A 21,394-nucleotide genomic window follows, 5' to 3' on the forward strand; every position below is an offset into this window, starting at 1 on the left:
TATAGTAGTTATATTCTTGTACATAGGGGGCAGTATTATAGTAGTTATTTCCCTGTACATAGGGGGCAGTATTATAGTAGTTATTTCCCTGTACATAGGGGGCAGTATTATAGTAGTTATATTCTTGTACATAGGGAGCAGTATTATAGTAGTTATATTCATGTACATAGGGGGCAGTATTATAGTAGTTATATTCCAGTACATAGGGGGCAGTATTATAGTAGTTATATTCTTGTACATAGGGGGCAGTATTATAGTAGTTATATTCTTGTACATAGGGGGCAGTATTATAGTAGTTATATCCCTGTACATAGGAAGCAGTATTATAGTAGTTATATCCCTGTACATAGGGGGCAGTATTATAGTAGTTATATTCTTGTACATAGGGGGCAGTATTAGAGTAGTTATATTCCTGTACATAGGGGGCAGTATTATAGTAGTTATATTCTTGTACATAGGGGGCAGTATTATAGTAGTTATATTCCTGTACATAGGGGGCAGTATTATAGTAGTTATATTCCTGTACATAGGGGGCAGTATTATAGTAGTTATATTCTTGTGTATAGGGGGCAGTATTATAGTAGTTATATTCCTGTACATAGGGGGCAATTTTTATTAGTATAAACAAACAGAAAATATTACAATACATTCTCATCAGAATGAACAGACAATTATTTAACACATATCATACAGATCAGAAAATAATAAATTCATAATAATCTTAACTCAAAAAGTCCATCACTGGTAAGAAGAAAAATGTGGAAATTAATATAATTACTTGATCAATTACCCCAGACATATGTTCCTCCATAACTTAACATTATTACTCTTCTTTCTAACCTCTATGGATCGTATCCACCTCAGCTCTGAGAGTATTTGGGTGACTGCAGTCATGGGCTGGAAGGACTAGCTGTGTGCAGACACTCTGGTCCTGGTGTGCCAGTGATAGTATTTGATTGTGGTGATGATCAGGTACATGGTCCCTCTGTCGATGCCGGCTACCTGTGGCGTCACCCCATAGATTATGTCCGGGTAGGTCAGAGACTGCAGTCTTGATATTCCGAGTCTGTGGGACACCTCCTGCCATATCTGCCTCCCTCCCGGGCACTCAGTAGTAAAATGCTCCATGGTCTCCTCCTGCTGACATCCCAAGGGGCACAAACGCTCAGAGAGACTCAAGAATTTTAAATTTCCCCTGACAAAGAGCCTCCCATGTAAGGATAACCAGGCAATATCAAAGAGCTTTGCAGGGAGCCTAGGACTATTGAGGAACCTCAGACTCTCCTGCAGGATGGCCGTTGTGCAGTCCCTCAGAGCTGGCCGAACAGTATAGAAGGTCCTACAGATATTGGTATAAAGGTCCTTCCTGGTCCTACTCTCCAATAATGTCTTGTCTAGCCTCCACTTTTTCATGCACCTGAGACCATACTCCAGATACTGGGGGAGGAAGCCAGGAGTCCATCGGCCCCTCTTGAGACTGCCGCCTCGCATCCAAGACTCTGCAAAAGGCAATATCCAGTCCCTGACACTACTTACCCACAGGAGACCATCATTTGAGTCCAGGCAACCAAAATTGACTTTTAGAAACATGGAGTCAAAGAAAACCCTTGGATTTAACATATCCAGCCCACCCTCTCTCCTCTGTAGGTAGGTGATCCCTCTTTTTACTGGGTTCAACCTGTTCCCCCATAAAAGCTGGAAGAACAGGCTAAAGAGCCTAGCGGAGAAAGATTCTGGCAAAGGAAATACGACAGAGACGTAGAGGAAGACAGGGACCAGGTAAGTCTTCAGCAGAGTAACCCTTTCTCTATAGGTCAGCCTCCAGTTCTTCCATCGCTGAACCTTTACATTTCCGGCTTCCAACTTCTCCTCCCAATTTAGTTTGGCATTATCTTCCCTCCCAAATTTCACCCCAAGGATTTTAATATGGGTGGAGGCCTTGGCGAACTGTGGCAGATCAAAGCCAGGAGCAGTATCCAATGTCCAGAAAGCTTGACTCTTCTCAAGGTTGACCAGAGACCCGGAGGCCTCTGAGTAACTTCTGATGGCTGCAGACAACATCTCCACCTCACGAGGTTCAGATATCACCACAGTCACATCATCCGCGTAGGCGACTACCTTCAAAGGCAAGCAATGGGGGACCGGCACCCCCTGAAAATCACACCGCTGCAGTGATCGCAGAAACAAGTCTATGGCAAACACATACAGCAGTGGACTCAGGGGGCAGCCCTGTCGCACCCCGGCCTCTACTTCAAAAGTGTCCCCCTGCCAACCATTGCTCAGAGGAAAGCTCTTCGCCTCTCTGTACAAAGTTCTCAGCCAATCTATAAATTGTCCCGGAATACCGTACTTTGACAAAGTGGCCCATAGATAATCATGATCAACCCTGTCAAAGGCTTTAGCCTGGTCCAGACCTACAACATATCTCCCACACCTCAGAGCTTTACATCTCTCAAACATCTCCCTTATCGAGATGACTGCTCCAGAGATGTTCCGCCCTCTTACTGTGCCGTACTGAGAGCCTGCCAACAGTGCCGGGGACAAACAGACTAATCTAGAGAATAGAATTTTTGCCAAAATCTTCCTGTCGACATTCAAGAGGGCGATCGGCCTCCAGTTCTTGATGTCACTAGGCTCTTTACCTTTAGACAGCAGAATAAGGGAGGACACTCTCATGGATGGAGGCATCAGGTGATTTTCTAGACAATTGGTAAACACATCCACAAGGATCGGGGCTAAGAGGTCTTTTTATAGAATTCAGCTGTAATACCATCAGGACCTGGTGCCTTCTTCAGATATAACTTATCAATGGCCTCTTTAACCTCCTCCTCTGTTATTCCTGCTGTCAAAGGAGAAAAATCCAGATCTTTAGTGTCAGGACCTGGAGTTGCCTCCAAGAATTGAGCCATTTTCTCTTTATCCAAAACCTTCTTCTGAAATAATTCAGCATAGTAGGATCTCACCACCCCCAGGATACCCTCCCGCGATTCCTGCCAAACTCCCTGGGAGTCAGTGAGACCTGTGATCGATTTCTTGGCCACACGTTCCCGGCAATTTTCATACGGATCAGGAACGCCCAATTTTCCGTAATCTCTCTCGATCACCAGGGACGTGTAGCGGCTGTACTGATACTGCTTTATTTCAGATTTCAGTCGGTCAATCTTTTGTTTGTCCCCCCCTCCCGCCGAATACAGTGACTCCAATTCTCTCCGCAGCTTGAGATACTGGCTGTACTTACTCTTACCCTTCTTCACTGACAGTCTCTTTAAGAGGGACCTGATCTCCTCCTTGACGTTCTCCCACCAGTCAGATATGTTGTCGTAGAAGTCTACTCTCTGGAGCTGGTCCTGAAAAAGGGAGTGAACACAATTCTGGACATAGGCATCATCCAGGATGCTGGAATTGAGCCTCCATAACCCCCGACCAATATCCGAGCGGTTAGAGGCTCCCATACAAAATAATAAGACAAGATGGTCAGAATATGGGACGACTCTCTCGCTCATCCCACAAACAGTCTCTGAGGGACTCACAAAAGCCATATCGATCCTACTGTGCCTGTCAGCACACGTATAGGTGTACCTAGGTTTCCTCCCGTCCAAGGTAAATACATCACGTAGGTTTGCCTGTGATATTATGCTCTGTAGGACCCTGGAGTCTCTGACCACTGCTCTGCCTGAGGACCTGTCACCCGATGTCATGGTAACATTAAAGTCGCCCGCCATTATTACAGGGATTGAGGTGAAAAGATATTGCTGCACCTCATTGAACAGCTGGATTCTCTCTGTCACTGTCTGTGGGCCATAGATGTTGATCAGCCGGAGCCGCCTACCATGGATGGTCACCTCTAGCACCAGGCACCTCCCCATAGCGACCTCCGTCAGCCTGTGCACCGTCACGTCTGTGGTGTTAAACAGTATGGCGACCCCGGCGTACGGCTCCACAGCCAGTGACCAGTAAGAAGGACCAGACCGCCACTCACGCTCAGCCTCACGGAGATGCCCCAAGGTGGTCAGACGGGTCTCCTGCAGGAAGATGACATCAGTGTCCAGATATCTCAGGTGGTCATACAGGGCGTGTCTGGTCCTTCTTACTTTAATGCTGTTGACGTTGCTGGAAGCAACTTTTAGAGAGAATCCAGCCATCACAATGATAAAGAGCAGAGCAGCGACCCCCATCATCATATGTCAGAGTCATCCTCCCCCTGTCTTCCACCTGTCTCCATGTCTGACTCTTCCGCGGTATCTACAGGAGGGGGCTTCTTCTTAGTTGGAGGATCCCCTGTATCCGCTTCACACTCATTTTGAATGCGCTGTAACTCTCTCTCATAATCCCCATCTGACTCTGACAGAACATCATATCTGTTAGATAGGACCATGACCCCAGCATCACCACTGGACTTTCTCCTGGTTTTTGGGCCTAAATTACAATCTTCCTCAGGTTTACGAGAGGATTTATCTTTTTTTTTCCTCTTGTTCTTTTTTGACTCCTCAAATTCTGATGTTTTTACAGAGGTGGCTGCCTGAGGCTGGCCCCGAGTGACCATCTCCATATTCCCCTGATTGCTGTCTGACTGCTGGGGTTCTGGTACTGTCTTACCTGACCCCTGCTGTACCTCCCGCCTGGTCAGAATTTGCCCCGACACCAAGGCCTCCTCCTCTAAGGCGTCTGCCTCCTGCACCATTTCATCATCTGAGAAGTCCCTGGCGATGTTATGCCAGGCCTCCGGGCAGTCCTTGTGCGGGTGGCCAATCTCTCCGCAGAGGTTACATCGGACCGTCTCACAGGTGGCACTGAGATGACCGACCTCCCCACATAGGTTACATTTTGCCACTGTGCATACTTTGGCCACGTGACCGATCTTCCCGCACCTAAAGCACTTACGTGGCTGCCCGGGATAGAAGCAGACGCCTTTCTCTCTGCCTATATAGAAGGAGTTGGGGAGGTGCAGGGTAATGTTGTTATATTGGCGCAGTTTCACTAGAACCTTCCACCCTCCAGTCCAGATGCCGTCACTATCTCTATTCTTAGTGAGGTCAGACAGCAGATCACAATGGCGCCTGAGCCACACTAGAACATCCTGGGGAGGAACCGACTCGTTCCAGAAGATTATATTTACCACCACAGTATCTGGCCTGGATATGGGGACAAAAATAAACTTATTCCAGCCGTCCTTGTCCCCAAGCCGGGGTAATTTATCCCAAAACCTATCCAGACTGGACATAAGCTTAAAGCTGACATCATAGCCCTGTCTGTCTGGAAGGTTGATGACCGCCAGGATATCATCTGGGGAGAACCCCATCTGGCGGCACAGGAGATCCCGCACCACAAACCTCCTATCTGGGAGATCTTCCTTTGCGCCTCTAATCTTAAAGCGCACCACGTTCCTCCTCTTAAACGCCTGCCCGGAGTAGTGTGCGCCGGAGGTGAAGGAGGGAGCGCCGCGGCTCCAGGCGTTTTTAGGAGGTTCCTGGCGTGGCTCACTATTGGGGGGAGGGTCTGAACTAGAGGGACCTGACTCTACTAGGGGGCTCGATGTTAAAGGGGGGAAGTCACACACATTATCTTGTACCACCCCCTGCCCCCCATCTACCTCTATGTTATCCCCCGGTGACTGCACCTCCCAGATAGACTGAGGGTCCCCTCCATCCCCCGACCCCTCAGGTACAGCAGAATGTCCAACAGTGTCCCCAGTCTCAAGCACGTTAGAGTTCTCCTGGGTCACCGCATCACCTTGACCCATAGATGAAAGTTCACCATCAACAGACACTGCTGGGACTTGTGGTACTACAGGTCCATGCTCCTGCTCTGGGACCGCTGCAGAGCTCTGCGGCTGATCTGGTGTCTGACCCTTCTGGAATGAAAAGCTCGCAGGCCTGAGAACCTGTGTAACACGTTGGGGTACATCTGGGGGAACGGAACCAGCTTGTGCTGTAGGGGCCCGGGGCCCAGAGTCACAGCTCTGCCTCTGCTGGGAGAAGCGCTCCTGGTTCCTGTATGACTCGGCCAGGGGTCCCATCCTCTCCAGGACACAGTCCATATCCCTGACCACCTGTGCCAGCTCTATGCCTAGTCCCTGCAGCTTGGAGTTATACAGGGTGCTGCTTTCAGGGTGCACAGTTCTAAGTGAATACATACAGTCAATTTGCATCTGCAGCATTTTCTTATGGTTAGTGAGCTCCCCCATCCTCCTTACCAGAGTCGGTATCTCCTCCGCCATCTGCAGCTCCGGTGCCCGTGCGGTCTGCTTCCCCTGCTGTGCTGGTCGGGGTGCAGCTCCAGATGGTTTTGGTGCACCCGTCTCCTTCCCAAGCTTGTGGCTTGCACTGGCAGGGGCCTGTTCACACTGTGCAGTGCTCATGGTAACAGTCTGCGGCTTTACTGCTGACCTGGTGCGGCCTGTGCAGGCCATGCTGGACACCACATCCCTCTGCTGCAGGTTCTCTCGCAGGGTTTGTCTCTCCAGAGACCTTCTCCTCTGTCTGGGTGCAGGAGTGGGGGGCTGTGCACCTGCTGCTGATCTCTCACTCTGCTGCATCACCTGTGCTCCTCCACGCTGGCTGGTCATGGGACTTGCTGCTTTCACTGCAGTATTCACGTTCAAATCTTTCTCTTTCTTCAATAAAGCGACATCATGTCCACAATCTTCACTCTTCATGACTTTGGGATTTGCATCCCTGGTAGAAAGTATTTGGGAGTTCACTCCCGGTGTAGGCCTGGAAGCCTGGGCCTTGCCTGGGGAATCTCCCCACCCAGGGTGGCCCTGCCCTGGGCTAGCTCCAGACATGAGGAGGGTCAAGAGCTCACACCACACACAACCTCACCTCTAGGAGGCAGTATTATAGTAGTTATAGTCTTGTACATAGGGGGCAGTATTATAGTAGTTATATTCCTGTACATAGGGGGCAGTATTATAGTAGTTATATTCCTGTACATAGGGGGCAGTATTATAGTAGTTATATTCCTGTACATAGGGGGCAGTATTATAGTAGTTGTATTCCTGTACATAGGGGGCAGTATTATAGTAGTTATATTCTTGTATATAGGGGGCAGTATTATAGTAGTTATATTCCTGTACATAGGGGGCAGTATTATAGTAGTTATATTCCTGTACATAGGGGGCAGTATTATAGTTGTTATATTCCTGTACATAGGGAGCAGTATTATAGTAGTTATATTCTTGTACATAGGGGGCAGTATTATAGTAGTTATATTCTTGTATATAGGGGGCAGTATTATAGTAGTTATATTCCTGTACATAGGGAGCAGTATTATAGTAGTTATATTCCTGTACATAGCGGGCAGTATTATAGTAGTTATATTCTTGTACATAGGGGGCAGTATTATAGTAGTTATATTCTTGTACATAGGGGGCAGTATTATAGTAGTTATATTCTTGTACATAGGGGGCAGTATTATAGTAGTTATATTCTTGTACATAGGGGGCAGTATTATAGTAGTTATAGTCTTGTACATAGGGGGTAGTATTATAGTAGTTATATTCCTGTACATAGGGGGCAGTATTATAGTAGTTATATTCTTGTACATAGGGGGCAGTATTATAGTAGTTATATTCTTGTACATAGGGGGCAGTATTATAGTAGTTGTATTCCTGTACATAGGGGGCAGTATTATAGTAGTTATATTCCTGTACATAGGGGGCAGTATTATAGTAGTTGTATTCCTGTACATAGGGGGCAGTATTATAGTAGTTATATTCCTGTACATAGGGGGCAGTATTATAGTAGTTATATTCTTGTACATAGGGAGCAGTATTATAGTAGTTATATTCTTGTACATGGGGAGCAGTATTATAGTAGTTATATTCTTGTACATAGGGGGCAGTATTATAGTAGTTATATTCTTGTAAATAGGAGGCAGTATTATAGTAGTTATATTCTTGTACATAGGGGGCAGTATTATAGTAGTTATATTCTTGTACATAGGGGGCAGTATTATAGTAGTTGTATTCCTGTACATAGGGGGCAGTATTATAGTAGTTATATTCCTGTACATAGGGGGCAGTATTATAGTAGTTGTATTCCTGTACATAGGGGGCAGTATTATAGTAGTTATATTCCTGTACATAGGGGGCAGTATTATAGTAGTTATATTCTTGTACATAGGGAGCAGTATTATAGTAGTTATATTCTTGTACATGGGGAGCAGTATTATAGTAGTTATATTCTTGTACATATGGGGCAGTATTATAGTAGTTATATTCTTGTAAATAGGAGGCAGTATTATAGTAGTTATATTCTTGTACATAGGGGGCAGTATTATAGTAGTTATATTCTTGTACATAGGGGGCAGTATTATAGTAGTTATATTCTTGTAAATAGGAGGCAGTATTATAGTAGTTATATTCTTGTACATAGGGGCAGTATTAGAGTAGTTATATTCCTGTACATAGGGGGCAGTATTATAGTAGTTATATTCCTGTACATAGCAGGCAGTATTATAGTAGTTATATTCTTGTACATAGGGGGCAGTATTATAGTAGTTATATTCCTGTACATAGGGGGCAGTATTATAGTAGTTATATTCCTGTACATAGGGGGCAGTATTATAGTAGTTATATTCCTGTACATAGGGGGCAGTATTATAGTAGTTATATTCCTGTACATAGGAGGCAGTATTATAGTAGTTATATTCTTGTACATAGGGGGCAGTATTATAGTAGTTATATTCCTGTACATAGGGGGCAGTATTATAGTAGTTATATTCCTGTACATAGGAGGCAGTATTATAGTAGTTATATTCTTGTACATAGGGGGCAGTATTATAGTAGTTATATTCCTGTACATAGGGGGCAGTATTATAGTAGTTATATTCCTGTACATAGGGGGCAGTATTATAGTAGTTATATTCCTGTACATAGGGGCAGTATTATAGTAGTTATATTCTTGTACATAGGGGGCAGTATTATAGTAGTTATATTCCTGTACATAGGGGGCAGTATTATAGTAGTTATATTCTTGTACATAGGGGGCAGTATTATAGTAGTTATATTCCTGTACATAGGGGGCAGTATTATAGTATTTATATCCCTGTACATAGGGGGCAGTATTATAGTAGTTATATTCTTGTACGTAGGGGGCAGTATTATAGTAGTTATATTCTTGTATATAGGGGGCAGTATTATAGTAGTTATATTCTTGTATATAGGGGGCAGTATTATAGTAGTTATATTCCTGTACATAGGGGGCAGTATTATAGTAGTTATATTCTTGTACATAGGGGTCAGTATTATAGTAGTTATATTCCTGTACATAGGGGGCAGTATTATAGTAGTTATATCCCTGTACATAGGGGTCAGTATTATAGTAGTTATATTCTTGTACATAGGGGGCAGTATAATAGTAGTTATATTCCTGTACATAGGGGGCAGTATTATAGTAGTTATATCCCTGTACATAGGGGTCAGTATTATAGTAGTTATATTCTTGTACATAGGGGGCAGTATTATAGTAGTTATATTCTTGTACACAGGGGGCAGTATTATAGTAGTTATATTCCTGTACATAGGGAGCAGTATTATAGTAGTTATATTCCTGTACATAGGAGGCAGTATTATAGTAGTTATATTCCTGTACATAGGGAGCAGTATTATAGTAGTTATATTCTTGTACATAGGGGCAGTATTATAGTAGTTATATTCTTGTACATAGGGGGCAGTATTATAGTAGTTATATTCCTGTACATAGGGAGCAGTATTATAGTAGTTATATTCTTGTACATAGGGGCAGTATTATAGTAGTTATATTCTTGTACATAGGGGGCAGTATTATAGTAGTTATATTCTTGTACATAGGGGGCAGTATTATAGTAGTTATATTCTTGTACATAGGGGGCAGTATTATAGTAGTTATATTCTTGTACATAGGAGGCAGTATTATAGTAGTTATATTCCTGTACATAGGGGGTAGTATTATAGTAGTTATATTCTTGTACATAGGGGGTAGTATTATAGTAGTTATATTCTTGTACATAGGGAGCAGTATTATAGTAGTTATATTCTTGTACATAGGGAGCAGTATTATAGTAGTTATATTCCTGTACATAGGGAGCAGTATTATAGTAGTTATATTCCTGTACATAGGGGGCAGTATTATAGTAGTTATAGTCTTGTACATAGGGGGCAGTATTATAGTAGTTAGATTCCTGTACATAGGGGGCAGTATTATAGTAGTTATATACTTGTACATAGGGGGCAGTATTATAGTAGTTATATTCCTGTACATAGGGGGCAGTATTATAGTAGTTATATTCTTGTACATAGGGGGTAGTATTAAAGTTATTACATGATGAATAATCACCTGATTTACCTGTATCTGTTGGTCTCTGGGACCCTCCAGATCTGGACGCCCCTCAAGGTCCCGGTCCCCACAATCACACTAAAGTTCTGATAGGCCTCATCACAAAGCTTCTGGCTGGGTCCATGTGTGCCGCTAGCTCCGCACGTGGTGAAGAGCCAATAACCTGCGGGATACACAGGGATTAGACATGTAGGTTGGGGTCTCCTTCTACTAAGAACACACACAAAGGTTATATTACACATCTCTCCAGGGACAATACATAGCACTGCAGAGAGCACAGAGCACAGCAGTGTGAGTTCTGATTACACATCTCTCCAGGGACAATACATAACACTGGCTGCAGAGAGCACAGAGCACAGCAGTGTGAGGTCTGATTACACATCTCTCCAGGGACAATACATAACACTGGCTGCAGAGAGCACAGAGCACAGCAGTGTGAGGTCTGATAACACATCTCTCCAGGGACAATACATAACACTGGCTGCAGAGAGCACAGAGCACAGCAGTGTGAGGTCTGATTACACATCTCTCCAGGGACAATACATAACACTGGCTGCAGAGAGCACAGAGCACAGCAGTGTGAGGTCTGATTACACATCTCTCCAGGGACAATACATAACACTGGCTGCAGAGAGCACAGAGCACAGCAGTGTGAGGTCTGATTACACATCTCTCCAGGGACAATACATAACACTGGCTGCAGAGAGCACAGCAGTGTGAGGTCTGATTACACATCTCTCCAGGGACAATACATAACACTGGCTGCAGAGAGCACAGAGCACAGCAGTGTGAGGTCTGATTACTCATCTCTCCAGGGACAATACATAACACTGGCTGCAGAGAGCACAGAGCACAGCAGTGTGAGGTCTGATTACGCATCTCTCCAGGGACAATACATAACACTGGCTGCAGAGAGCACAGAGCACAGCAGTGTGAGGTCTGATTACTCATCTCTCCAGGGACAATACATAACACTGGCTGCAGAGAGCACAGAGCACAGCAGTGTGAGGTCTGATTACACATCTCTCCAGGGACAGTACATAACACTGGCTGCAGAGAGCACAGAGCACAGCAGTGTGAGGTCTGATTACACATCTCTCCAGGGACAATACATAACACTGGCTGCAGAGAGCACAGAGCACAGCAGTGTGAGGTCTGATTACACATCTCTCCAGGGACAATACATAACGCTGGCTGCAGAGAGCACAGAGCACAGCAGTGTGAGGTCTGATTACACATCTCTCCAGGGAGAATACATAACACTGGCTGCAGAGAGCACAGAGCACAGCAGTGTGAGGTATGATTACACATCTCTCCAGGGACAGTACATAACACTGGCTGCAGAGAGCACAGAGCACAGCAGTGTGAGGTCTGATTACACATCTCTCCAGGGACAGTACATAACACTGGCTGCAGTCTGTATGGTCCCATGTGATGATAAGTATATGATAAAATGTATCTGTATACATCCGTGTGCACTGAGCACCCCCTAGTGGTGGTTGCAGGTGTCCAGATTTGTATATCACTATGTGATGGTCATTACACCTCTGCGTTGCCTACATGCTCCCTGCTGCACCTGTATAAGGTGTAGATCCCCCTGTACCTTGTTTGGAGGATTGTGCGGTCGGGATGTTCTCCTCCTCCAGGTTCTGGGATCCGGTCTCGTTCCTTCTGTGGCTGCTGCTCTCCATCAGGAGGTTACTGGAGAGGAATGATGCGGTCTGTGCCGCGGTGTCTCCGTTACCTGCAGATATTTATGGGACTGGTTGGCATCCATGGAGAAGCAGCAGAGGGGGGTCATTCCTTCTGGGGGTCTCTGCAGCCACTTACTTGTCAGGTAGCAGCCCAGGCTCAGGGATATGTTGTCAAACGCAATGATGGAGTCCGACTCCCGGGACCAGGACGCGTGGATCTCCAGCCAGAACCTGATGCACAGAATACAGTATAAACATGGACTAAGTGCACCAAAAAAATGGGGCCCACTCCCCGAGCAGTGCAGGGGGCGCCAGATTCATGAAGAGCGGGCGCCAGTCCTGATGAATCTGTAAGGTCGGGTGCTGTGTATGACATGGGTGCGCACCCTATAGAAGCCGTCACTACGAGTCCTGGTGAGCACTTACCTCTCCAGCACCCCCTGAAGAGACAGCACCAAGTGCTGCCAGATTCCAAGACCCTCCCTGTTGGCAAAGTGCCACAGAGTCCGTGTCTTCACTCTGCCGGTTCTGTTATCGTGAAGTCGCACGGAGACATCTCCCAGCAAGAAACCGTCCAGGAGGAAGGACATCCGCAGCTGCAATCACACGAGAGAAGATGAGGGGTCACAGGGAGCAGCGTATACAGACCCCAGACCCCTCTGTATACACACAGACCCCAGACCAGACCCCTCTGTATACACACAGACCCCAGACCCCTCTGTATACAGACAGACACCAGACCCCTCTGTATACAGACAGACCCCAGACCCCTCTGTATACAGACAGACCCCAGACCCCTCTGTATACAGACAGACCCCAGACCAGAACCCTCTGTATACAGACAGACCCCAGACCCCTCTGTATACAGACAGACCCCAGACCATACCCCTCTGTATACAGACAGACCCCAGACCAGACCCCTCTGTATACATACAGACCCCTCTGTATACACACAGACCCAAGACCCCTCTGTATACACACAGACCCCAGACCCCTCTGTATACACACAGACCCCAGACCAGACCCCTCTGTATACAGACAGACCCCAGACCCCTCTGTATACAGACAGACCCCTCTGTATAAAGACAGACCCCAGACCCCTCTGTATACAGACAGACCCCAGACCAGACCCCTCTGTATACAGACATACCCCAGACCAGACCCCTCTGTATACAGACAGACCCCAGACCAGACCCCTCTGTATACATACAGACCCCTCTGTATACAGACAGACCCCAGACCCCTCTGTATACATACAGACCCCTCTGTATACACACAGACCCCAGACCAGACCCCTCTGTATACAGACAGACCCCAGACCCCTCTGTATACAGACAGACCCCTCTGTATAAAGACAGACCCCAGACCCCTCTGTATACAGACAGACCCCAGACCAGACCCCTCTGTATACAGACATACCCCAGACCAGACCCCTCTGTATACAGACAGACCCCAGACCAGACCCCTCTGTATACAGACAGACCCCAGACCCCTCTGTATACAGACAGACCCCAGACCCCTCTGTATACAGACAGACCCCAGACTTCTCTGTATACAGACAGACCCCAGACCCCTCTGTATACAGACAGACCCCAGACCCCTCTGTATACAGACAGACCCCAGACCCCTCTGTATACAGACAGACCCCAGACCCCTCTGTATACACACAGACCCCAGACCAGACCCCTCTGTATACAGACAGACCCAGACTAGACCCCTCTGTATACAGACAGACCCCAGACCCCTCTGTATACAGACAGACCCCAGACCAGACCCCTCTGTATACAGACAGACCCCAGACCCCTCTGTATACAGACAGACCCCAGACCCCTCTGTATACAGACAGACCCCAGACCAGACCCCTCTGTATACAGACAGACCCCAGACCCCTCTGTATACACACAGACCCCAGACCCCTCTGTATACAGACAGACCCCAGAACCCTCTGTATACACACAGACCCCAGACCAGACCCCTCTGTATACAGACAGACCCCAGACCCCTCTGTATACACACAGACCCCAGACCAGACCCCTCTGTATACAGACAGACCCCAGACCCCTCTGTATACAGACAGACCCCGGGCCAGACCCCTCTATATACAGACAGACCCAGACCCCTCTGTATACAGACAGACCCCAGACCAGACCCCCCTGTATACAGACAGACCCCAGACCCTTCTGTATACAGACAGACCCCAGACCCCTCTGTATACAGACATACCCCAGACCAGACCCCTCTGTATACAGACAGACCCCAGACCAGACCCCTCTGTATACAGACAGACCCCAGACCCCTCTGTATACATACAGACCCCTCTGTATACAGACAGACCCCAGACCAGACCCCTCTGTATACAGACAGACCCCAGACCCCTCTGTATACAGACAGACCCCAGACCCCTCTGTATACAGACAGACCCCAGACTCCTCTGTATACAGACAGACCCCAGACCCCTCTGTATACAGACATACCCCAGACCCCTCTGTATACAGACATACCCCAGACCAGACCCCTCTGTATACAGACAGACCCCAGACCAGACCCCTCTGTATACAGACAGACCCCGGGCCAGACCCCTCTATATACAGACAGACCCAGACCAGACCCCTTTGCATACAGACAGGCCCCAGACCCATCTGTATACAGACAGACCCCAGACCAGACCCCTCTGCATAAAGATAGACCCCATACCCCTCTGTATACAGACAGACCCCAGACCAGACCCCTCTGTATACAGACAGACCCCGGGCCAGACCCCTCTATATACAGACAGACCCAGACCAGACCCCTTTGCATACAGACAGGCCCCAGACCCATCTGTATACAGACAGACCCCAGACCAGACCCCTCTGCATAAAGATAGACCCCTCTGTATACACACAGACCCAAGACCCCTCTGCATAAACAGACCCCAGACGAGGCCATCCAATAGTGATCATTTCTTACCATCTACTTCCCATATGAAATCATGTCTGCCCCCAAGGAGTTAATTTGATATTTACAGTATGTTGAAACTATTGTATTCTTTCTTGCAGAATCCCAGGCTGTGATTGGTCGGCAGCTCAGCTTGCTTTAATATGTATAAATCTAATAAACAGAATCTATAAATAGGAGCTCACTCCAAGTTTTGGAGTGTCTTGTCCTTATTCTCTATAGCTACTGCAGCAGAGCCGAACAGGCACCTCTGGACATAACTGCCTGCCTTCTGACCACTGGTAACCAGGCCTTCCCGCGGGCACACAAGGCGATGGATAGGTTGGCTGTGGCGATGATTTCGTTGTTTAGTAGGAATTTGGGAGCACCTGACCCTTTTACCAGTGTTCAGAAAGCTTGGAGTTGTATCCAGAGGAGCCCGGTCGACTCTGCTGAATAAACAGCACAATAACAATCTCTGTAGTAGTAGCAGAGATTCAGGCTATCTTAATAGATCTTATAAATATCTGCATATAAGACCCCTCAGCTTATAAAAGATGCCCCCCTTATATTGGAGTCTCCTGGAGCCAATGTGCGGTGCCCCCATAGTAGCGATACATCAGGCACATTGTGGTGTCAGCAGAGGAGGCAGCTCATGGGCTCCTTATATCCAGAGCGGATGGTGAGCGGCACACACAGGGTTAACCCCGTCATCATTTATCAGGATCAGGGACATTAATCAGGAGGATTAATCATTTATTTTACTGAAATGTTTGTTTGTTAGTTTTTGGTTAATGGACGATGAAAAAAGTGTCTGCTCAGCGAATGATCAGGAGACCAGAAGATGAATACAACAAGGTGGCGGCTCCCGGGACACAGCGCCATTCATCACCGACCGCAGCGTATTATACACAACGTGCAGAGACCCGAGTATCCATCTTCCCCTAACTCCACACGTAGAGCGTTCATTAGGAACCGCGACACCCAGGACTAATCCTTATTCACCATCACAGGGATAGAATGACAGCGCAGTCATGTGACCAAATCTTACCAGAACCATCAGCCGCGAATCCGAAACAGTATTATAGTAGTTATATTCCTGTACATAGGGGCAGTATTATAGTAGTTATATTCTTGTACATAGGGGCAGTATTATAGTAGTTATATTCTTGTACATAGGGGGCAGTATTATAGTAGTTATATTCTTGTACATAGGGGGCAGTATTATAGTAGTTATAATCCTGTACATAGGAGGCAGTATTATAGTAGTTATATTCTTGTACATAGGGGGCAGTATTATAGTAGTTATATTCCTGTACATAGGGGGCAGTATTATAGTAGTTATATTCTTGTACATAGGGGCAGTATTATAGTAGTTATATTCCTGTACATAGGGGCAGTATTATAGTAGTTATATTCCTGTACATAGAGGGCAGTATTATAGTAGTTATATTCTTGTACATAGGGGGCAGTATTATAGTAGTTATATTCCTGTACATAGGGGGCAGTATTATAGTAGTTATATTCCTGTACATAGGGGGCAGTATTATAGTAGTTATATTCTTGTACATAGGGGGCAGTATTATAGTAGTTATATTCCTGTACATAGGGGGCAGTATTATAGTAGTTATATTCTTGTACATAGGGGGCAGTATTATAGTAGTTATATTCTTGTACATAGGGGGCAGTATTATAGTAGTTATATTCTTGTACATAGGGGGCAGTATTATAGTAGTTATATTCCTGTACATAGGGAGCAGTATTATAGTAGTTATATTCTTGTACATAGGGGGCAGTATTATAGTAGTTATATTCCTGTACATAGGGGGCAGTATTATAGTAGTTATATTCCTGTACATAGGGGGCAGTATTATAGTAGTTATATTCCTGTACATAGGGGGCAGTATTATAGTAGTTATATTCTTGTACATAGGGGGTAGTATTATAGTAGTTATATTCTTGTACATATGGGGCAGTATTACAGTAGTTATATTCTTGTACATAGGAGGCAGTATTATAGTAGTTATATTCTTGTACATAGGAGGCAGTATTATAGTAGTTATATTCCTGTACACAGGGGGCAGTATTATAGTAGTTATATTCTTGTACATAGGGGGCAGTATTATAGTAGTTATATTCCTGTATATAGGGGGCAGTATTATAGTAGTTATATTCCTGTATATAGGGGGCAGTATTATAGTAGTTATATTCCTGTATATAGGGGGCAGTATTATAGTAGTTATATTCCTGTATATAGGGGGCAGTATTATAGTAGTTATATTCCTGTATATAGGGGGCAGTATTATAGTAGTTATATTCCTGTACATAGGGGGGCAGTATTATAGTAGTTATATTCTTGTACATAGGGGGCAGTATTATAGTAGTTATATTCCTGTATATTGGGGGCAGTATTATAGTAGTTATATTCCTGTATATAGGAAGCAGTATTATAGTAGTTATATTCCTGTATATAGGGGGCAGTATTATAGTAGTTATATTCCTGTATATAGGGGGCAGTATTATAGTAGTTATATTCCTGTATATAGGGGGCAGTATTATAGTAGTTATATTCCTGTACATAGGGGCAGTATTATAGTAGTTATATTCCTGTATATAGGGGGCAGTATTATAGTAGTTATATTCCTGTATATAGGGGGCAGTATTATAGTTGTTATATTCCTGTATATAGGGGGCAGTATTATAGTAGTTATATTCTTGTACATAGGAGGCAGTATTATAGTAGTTATATTCCTGTACATAGGGGGCAGTATTATAGTAGTTATATTCTTGTACATAGGGGGCAGTATTATAGTAGTTATATTCTTGTACATAGGGGGCAGTATTATAGTAGTGATATTCCTGTACATAGGGGGCAGTATTATAGTAGTTATATTCCTGTACATACGGAGCAGTATTATAGTAGTTATATTCCTGTACATAGGGGGCAGTATTATAGTAGTTATATTCCTGTACATAGGGGGCAGTATTATAGTAGTTATATTCCTGTACATAGGGAGCAGTATTATAGTAGTTATATTCCTGTACATAGGGGGCAGTATTATAGTAGTTATATTCCTGTACATAGGGGGCAGTATTATAGTAGTTATATTCCTGTACATAGGGGGGCAGTATTATAGTAGTTATATTCTTGTACATAGGGGGCAGTATTATAGTAGTTATATTCTTGTACATAGGGGGCAGTATTATAGTAGTTAAATTCTTGTACATAGGGGGCAGTATTATAGTAGTTATATTCTTGTACATAGGGGCAGTATTATAGTAGTTATATTCTTGTACATAGGATGCAGTATTATAGTAGTTATATTCTTGTACATAGGGGGCAGTATTATAGTAGTTATATTCCTGTACATAGGAGGCAGTATTATAGTAGTTATATTCCTGTACATAGAGGGCAGTATTATAGTAGTTATACTCCTGTACATAGGAGACAGTATTATAGTAGTTATATTCCTGTACATAGGGGCAGTATTATAGTAGTTATATTCCTGTACATAGAGGGCAGTATTATAGTAGTTATATTCCTGTACATAGGAGGCAGTATTATAGTAGTTATATTCCTGTATATAGGGGGCAGTATTATAGTAGTTATATTCCTGTACATAGGGGGCAGTATTATAGTAGTTATATTCCTGTACATAGGGGGCAGTATTATAGTAGTTATATTCTTGTACATAGGGGGCAGTATTATAGTAGTTATATTCTTGTACATAGGAAGCAGTATTATAGTAGTTATATTCCTGTACATAGGGGGCAGTATTATAGTAGTTATATTCTTGTACATAGGGGGCAGTATTATAGTAGTTATATTCTTGTACATAGGGGGCAGTATTATAGTAGTTATATTCTTGTACATAGGAAGCAGTATTATAGTAGTTATATTCCTGTACATAGGGGGCAGTATTATAGTAGTTATATTCTTGTACATAGGGGGCAGTATTATAGTAGTTATATTCCTGTACATAGGGGGCAGTATTATAGTAGTTATATTCTTGTACATAGGAGGCAGTATTATAGTAGTTATATTCCTGTACATAGGGGCAGTATTATAGTAGTTATATTCCTGTACATAGAGGGCAGTATTATAGTAGTTATATTCCTGTACATAGGAGGCAGTATTATAGTAGTTATATTCCTGTACATAGGGGGCAGTATTATAGTAGTTATATTCCTGTACATAGGGGGCAGTATTATAGTAGTTATATTCCTGTACATAGGGGGCAGTATTATAGTAGTTATATTCCTGTACATAGGGGGCAGTATTATAGTAGTTATATTCCTGTACATAGGGGGCAGTATTATAGTAGTTATATTCTTGTACATAGGGGGCAGTATTATAGTAGCTATATTCCTGTACATAGGGGGGCAGTATTATAGTTGTTATATTCTTGTACATAGAGGGCAGTATTATAGTAGTTATATTCCTGTACATAGGGACAGTATTATAGTAGTTATATTCTTGTACATAGGGGGCAGTATTATAGCAGTTATATTCTTGTACATAGGGGGCAGTATTATAGTAGTTATATTCTTGTACATAGGGGGCAGTATTATAGTAGCTATATTCCTGTACATAGGGGGGCAGTATTATAGTAGTTATATTCCTGTACATAGGGAACAGTATTATAGTAGTTATATTCCTGTACATAGGGGGCAGTATTATAGTAGTTATATTCTTGTACATAGGGGGCAGTATTATAGTAGTTATATTCTTGTACATAGGAGGCAGTATTATAGTAGTTATATTCCTGTACATAGGGAACAGTATTATAGTAGTTATATTCCTGTACATAGGGGGCAGTATTATAGTAGTTATATTCTTGTACATAGGGGGCAGTATTATAGTAGTTATATTCCTGTACATAGGGGGCAGTATTATAGTTCTGATTAGTATCTGTGATGTCAGGTTTGGGGGTGTCTATATTTGGTAATATTGTGTTGGGGTGTAGTACACTGTTAGCTCCTGTGTGTGGCGCTCTGGGTATTGTATACAGTGTGATAATAGGTCACATTCACTTTAAAATAACAGACTGAGACTTTGAATGTTAATGTCTTTCATATAAGAATATACTATATGATAACGTCAGGGTAATTACACAGTAAATTATTTAGTGCTGTGGATGTGACGCGGAAACGTTGTTGCTGCTGATAATAAAAGGATGCAAGGATTCGGTAGTTACTGTTCTCTCACAATGTTTCACTATGAAAAGAAAGAAAAGCAAAACATCTCGGCTCTTTGTATTGATACAATGGGACACATTGAAGTGTTTGCTCCAGTTTTCTGTCTGACTTTGGACTAGAAAGAACAAGGAATCTGCTTGTACTGTATATGAGAAGTGTCCGCGTAACGGATCCGAGACCCAGAACATATGTAGTAGATTATCCTGAGTGTCCTCTCATCATCATCCCTCATGTGCTGCCACCAAAAACAACACAGGAGAAATAATACCCCCTCAATGTAACCTGCAAGGAATAACGCCCCCTTACACCCTAACACTTAAAACCCCTCATTGTTGCTCCTTTCTAATTATGCCGACCACCTTATAATACTCACGCTAAATAATGGCCTCCGACTAAAAACAACTCCATACTCCCCCTATCCATCACTAGAGAACAGCGGCGCCATCACTGAGAATACAGCCTATCCATCACTAGGGAGCTGCGGTGCCATCACTGAGAATACAGCCTATCCATCACTAGAGAGCAGCGGTGCCATCACTGAGAATACAGCCTATCCATCACTAGGGAGCAGCGGTGCCATCACTGAGAATACAGCCTATCCATCACTAGAGAGCAGCGGTGCCATCACTGAGAATACAGCCTATCCATCACTAGAGAGCAGCGGTGCCATCACTGAGAATACAGCCTATCCATCACTAGAGAGCAGCGGTGCCATCACTGAGAATACAGCCTATCCATCACTAGAGAGCAGCGGTGACATCACTGAGAATACAGCCTATCCCTCACTAGAGAGCAGCGGTGCCATCACTGAGAATACAGCCTATCCATCACTAGAGAGCAGCGGCGCCATCACTGAGAATACAGCCTATCCATCACTAGAGAGCAGCGGTGCCATCACTGAGAATACAGCCTATCCATCACTAGAGAGAAGCGGTGCCATCACTGAGAATACAGCCTATCCATCACTAGAGAGCAGCGGTGACATCACTGAGAATACAGCCTATCCATCACTAGAGAGCAGCGGTGCCATCACTGAGAATACAGCCTATCCATCACTAGAGAGCAGCGGTGACATCACTGAGAATACAGCCTATCCATCACTAGAGAGCAGCAGTGTCATCACTGAGAATACAGCCTATCCATCACTAGAGAGCAGCGGCGCCATCACTGAGAATACAGCCTATCCATCACTAGAGAGCAGCGGCGCCATCACTGAGAATACAGCCTATCCATCACTAGAGAGCAGCGGCGCCATCACTGAGAATACAG

The 21,394-nt window shown here is 44.5% G+C and overlaps 1 protein-coding gene across 1 annotated transcript in view; it reads right to left on the minus strand.

Annotated features, from left to right (window-relative positions):
- ALK (ALK receptor tyrosine kinase) overlaps positions 1–21,394 on the minus strand; it is a 566,624-nt gene that overhangs the window by 80,558 nt on the left and 464,672 nt on the right. The window contains exons 9-12 of the mRNA XM_072139971.1: positions 12,437–12,606; positions 12,147–12,241; positions 11,920–12,060; positions 10,326–10,479 (exon numbers count right to left, since the gene is read on the minus strand). Coding sequence (XP_071996072.1) covers positions 10,326–10,479; positions 11,920–12,060; positions 12,147–12,241; positions 12,437–12,606 — 560 coding nt within the window. The remainder of the gene's footprint in view (positions 1–10,325; positions 10,480–11,919; positions 12,061–12,146; positions 12,242–12,436; positions 12,607–21,394) is intronic.

Source organism: Engystomops pustulosus, chromosome 3 (assembly GCF_040894005.1).
Source record: "Engystomops pustulosus chromosome 3, aEngPut4.maternal, whole genome shotgun sequence".
In the NCBI taxonomy this organism is placed as follows: Eukaryota; Metazoa; Chordata; class Amphibia; order Anura; family Leptodactylidae; genus Engystomops; species Engystomops pustulosus.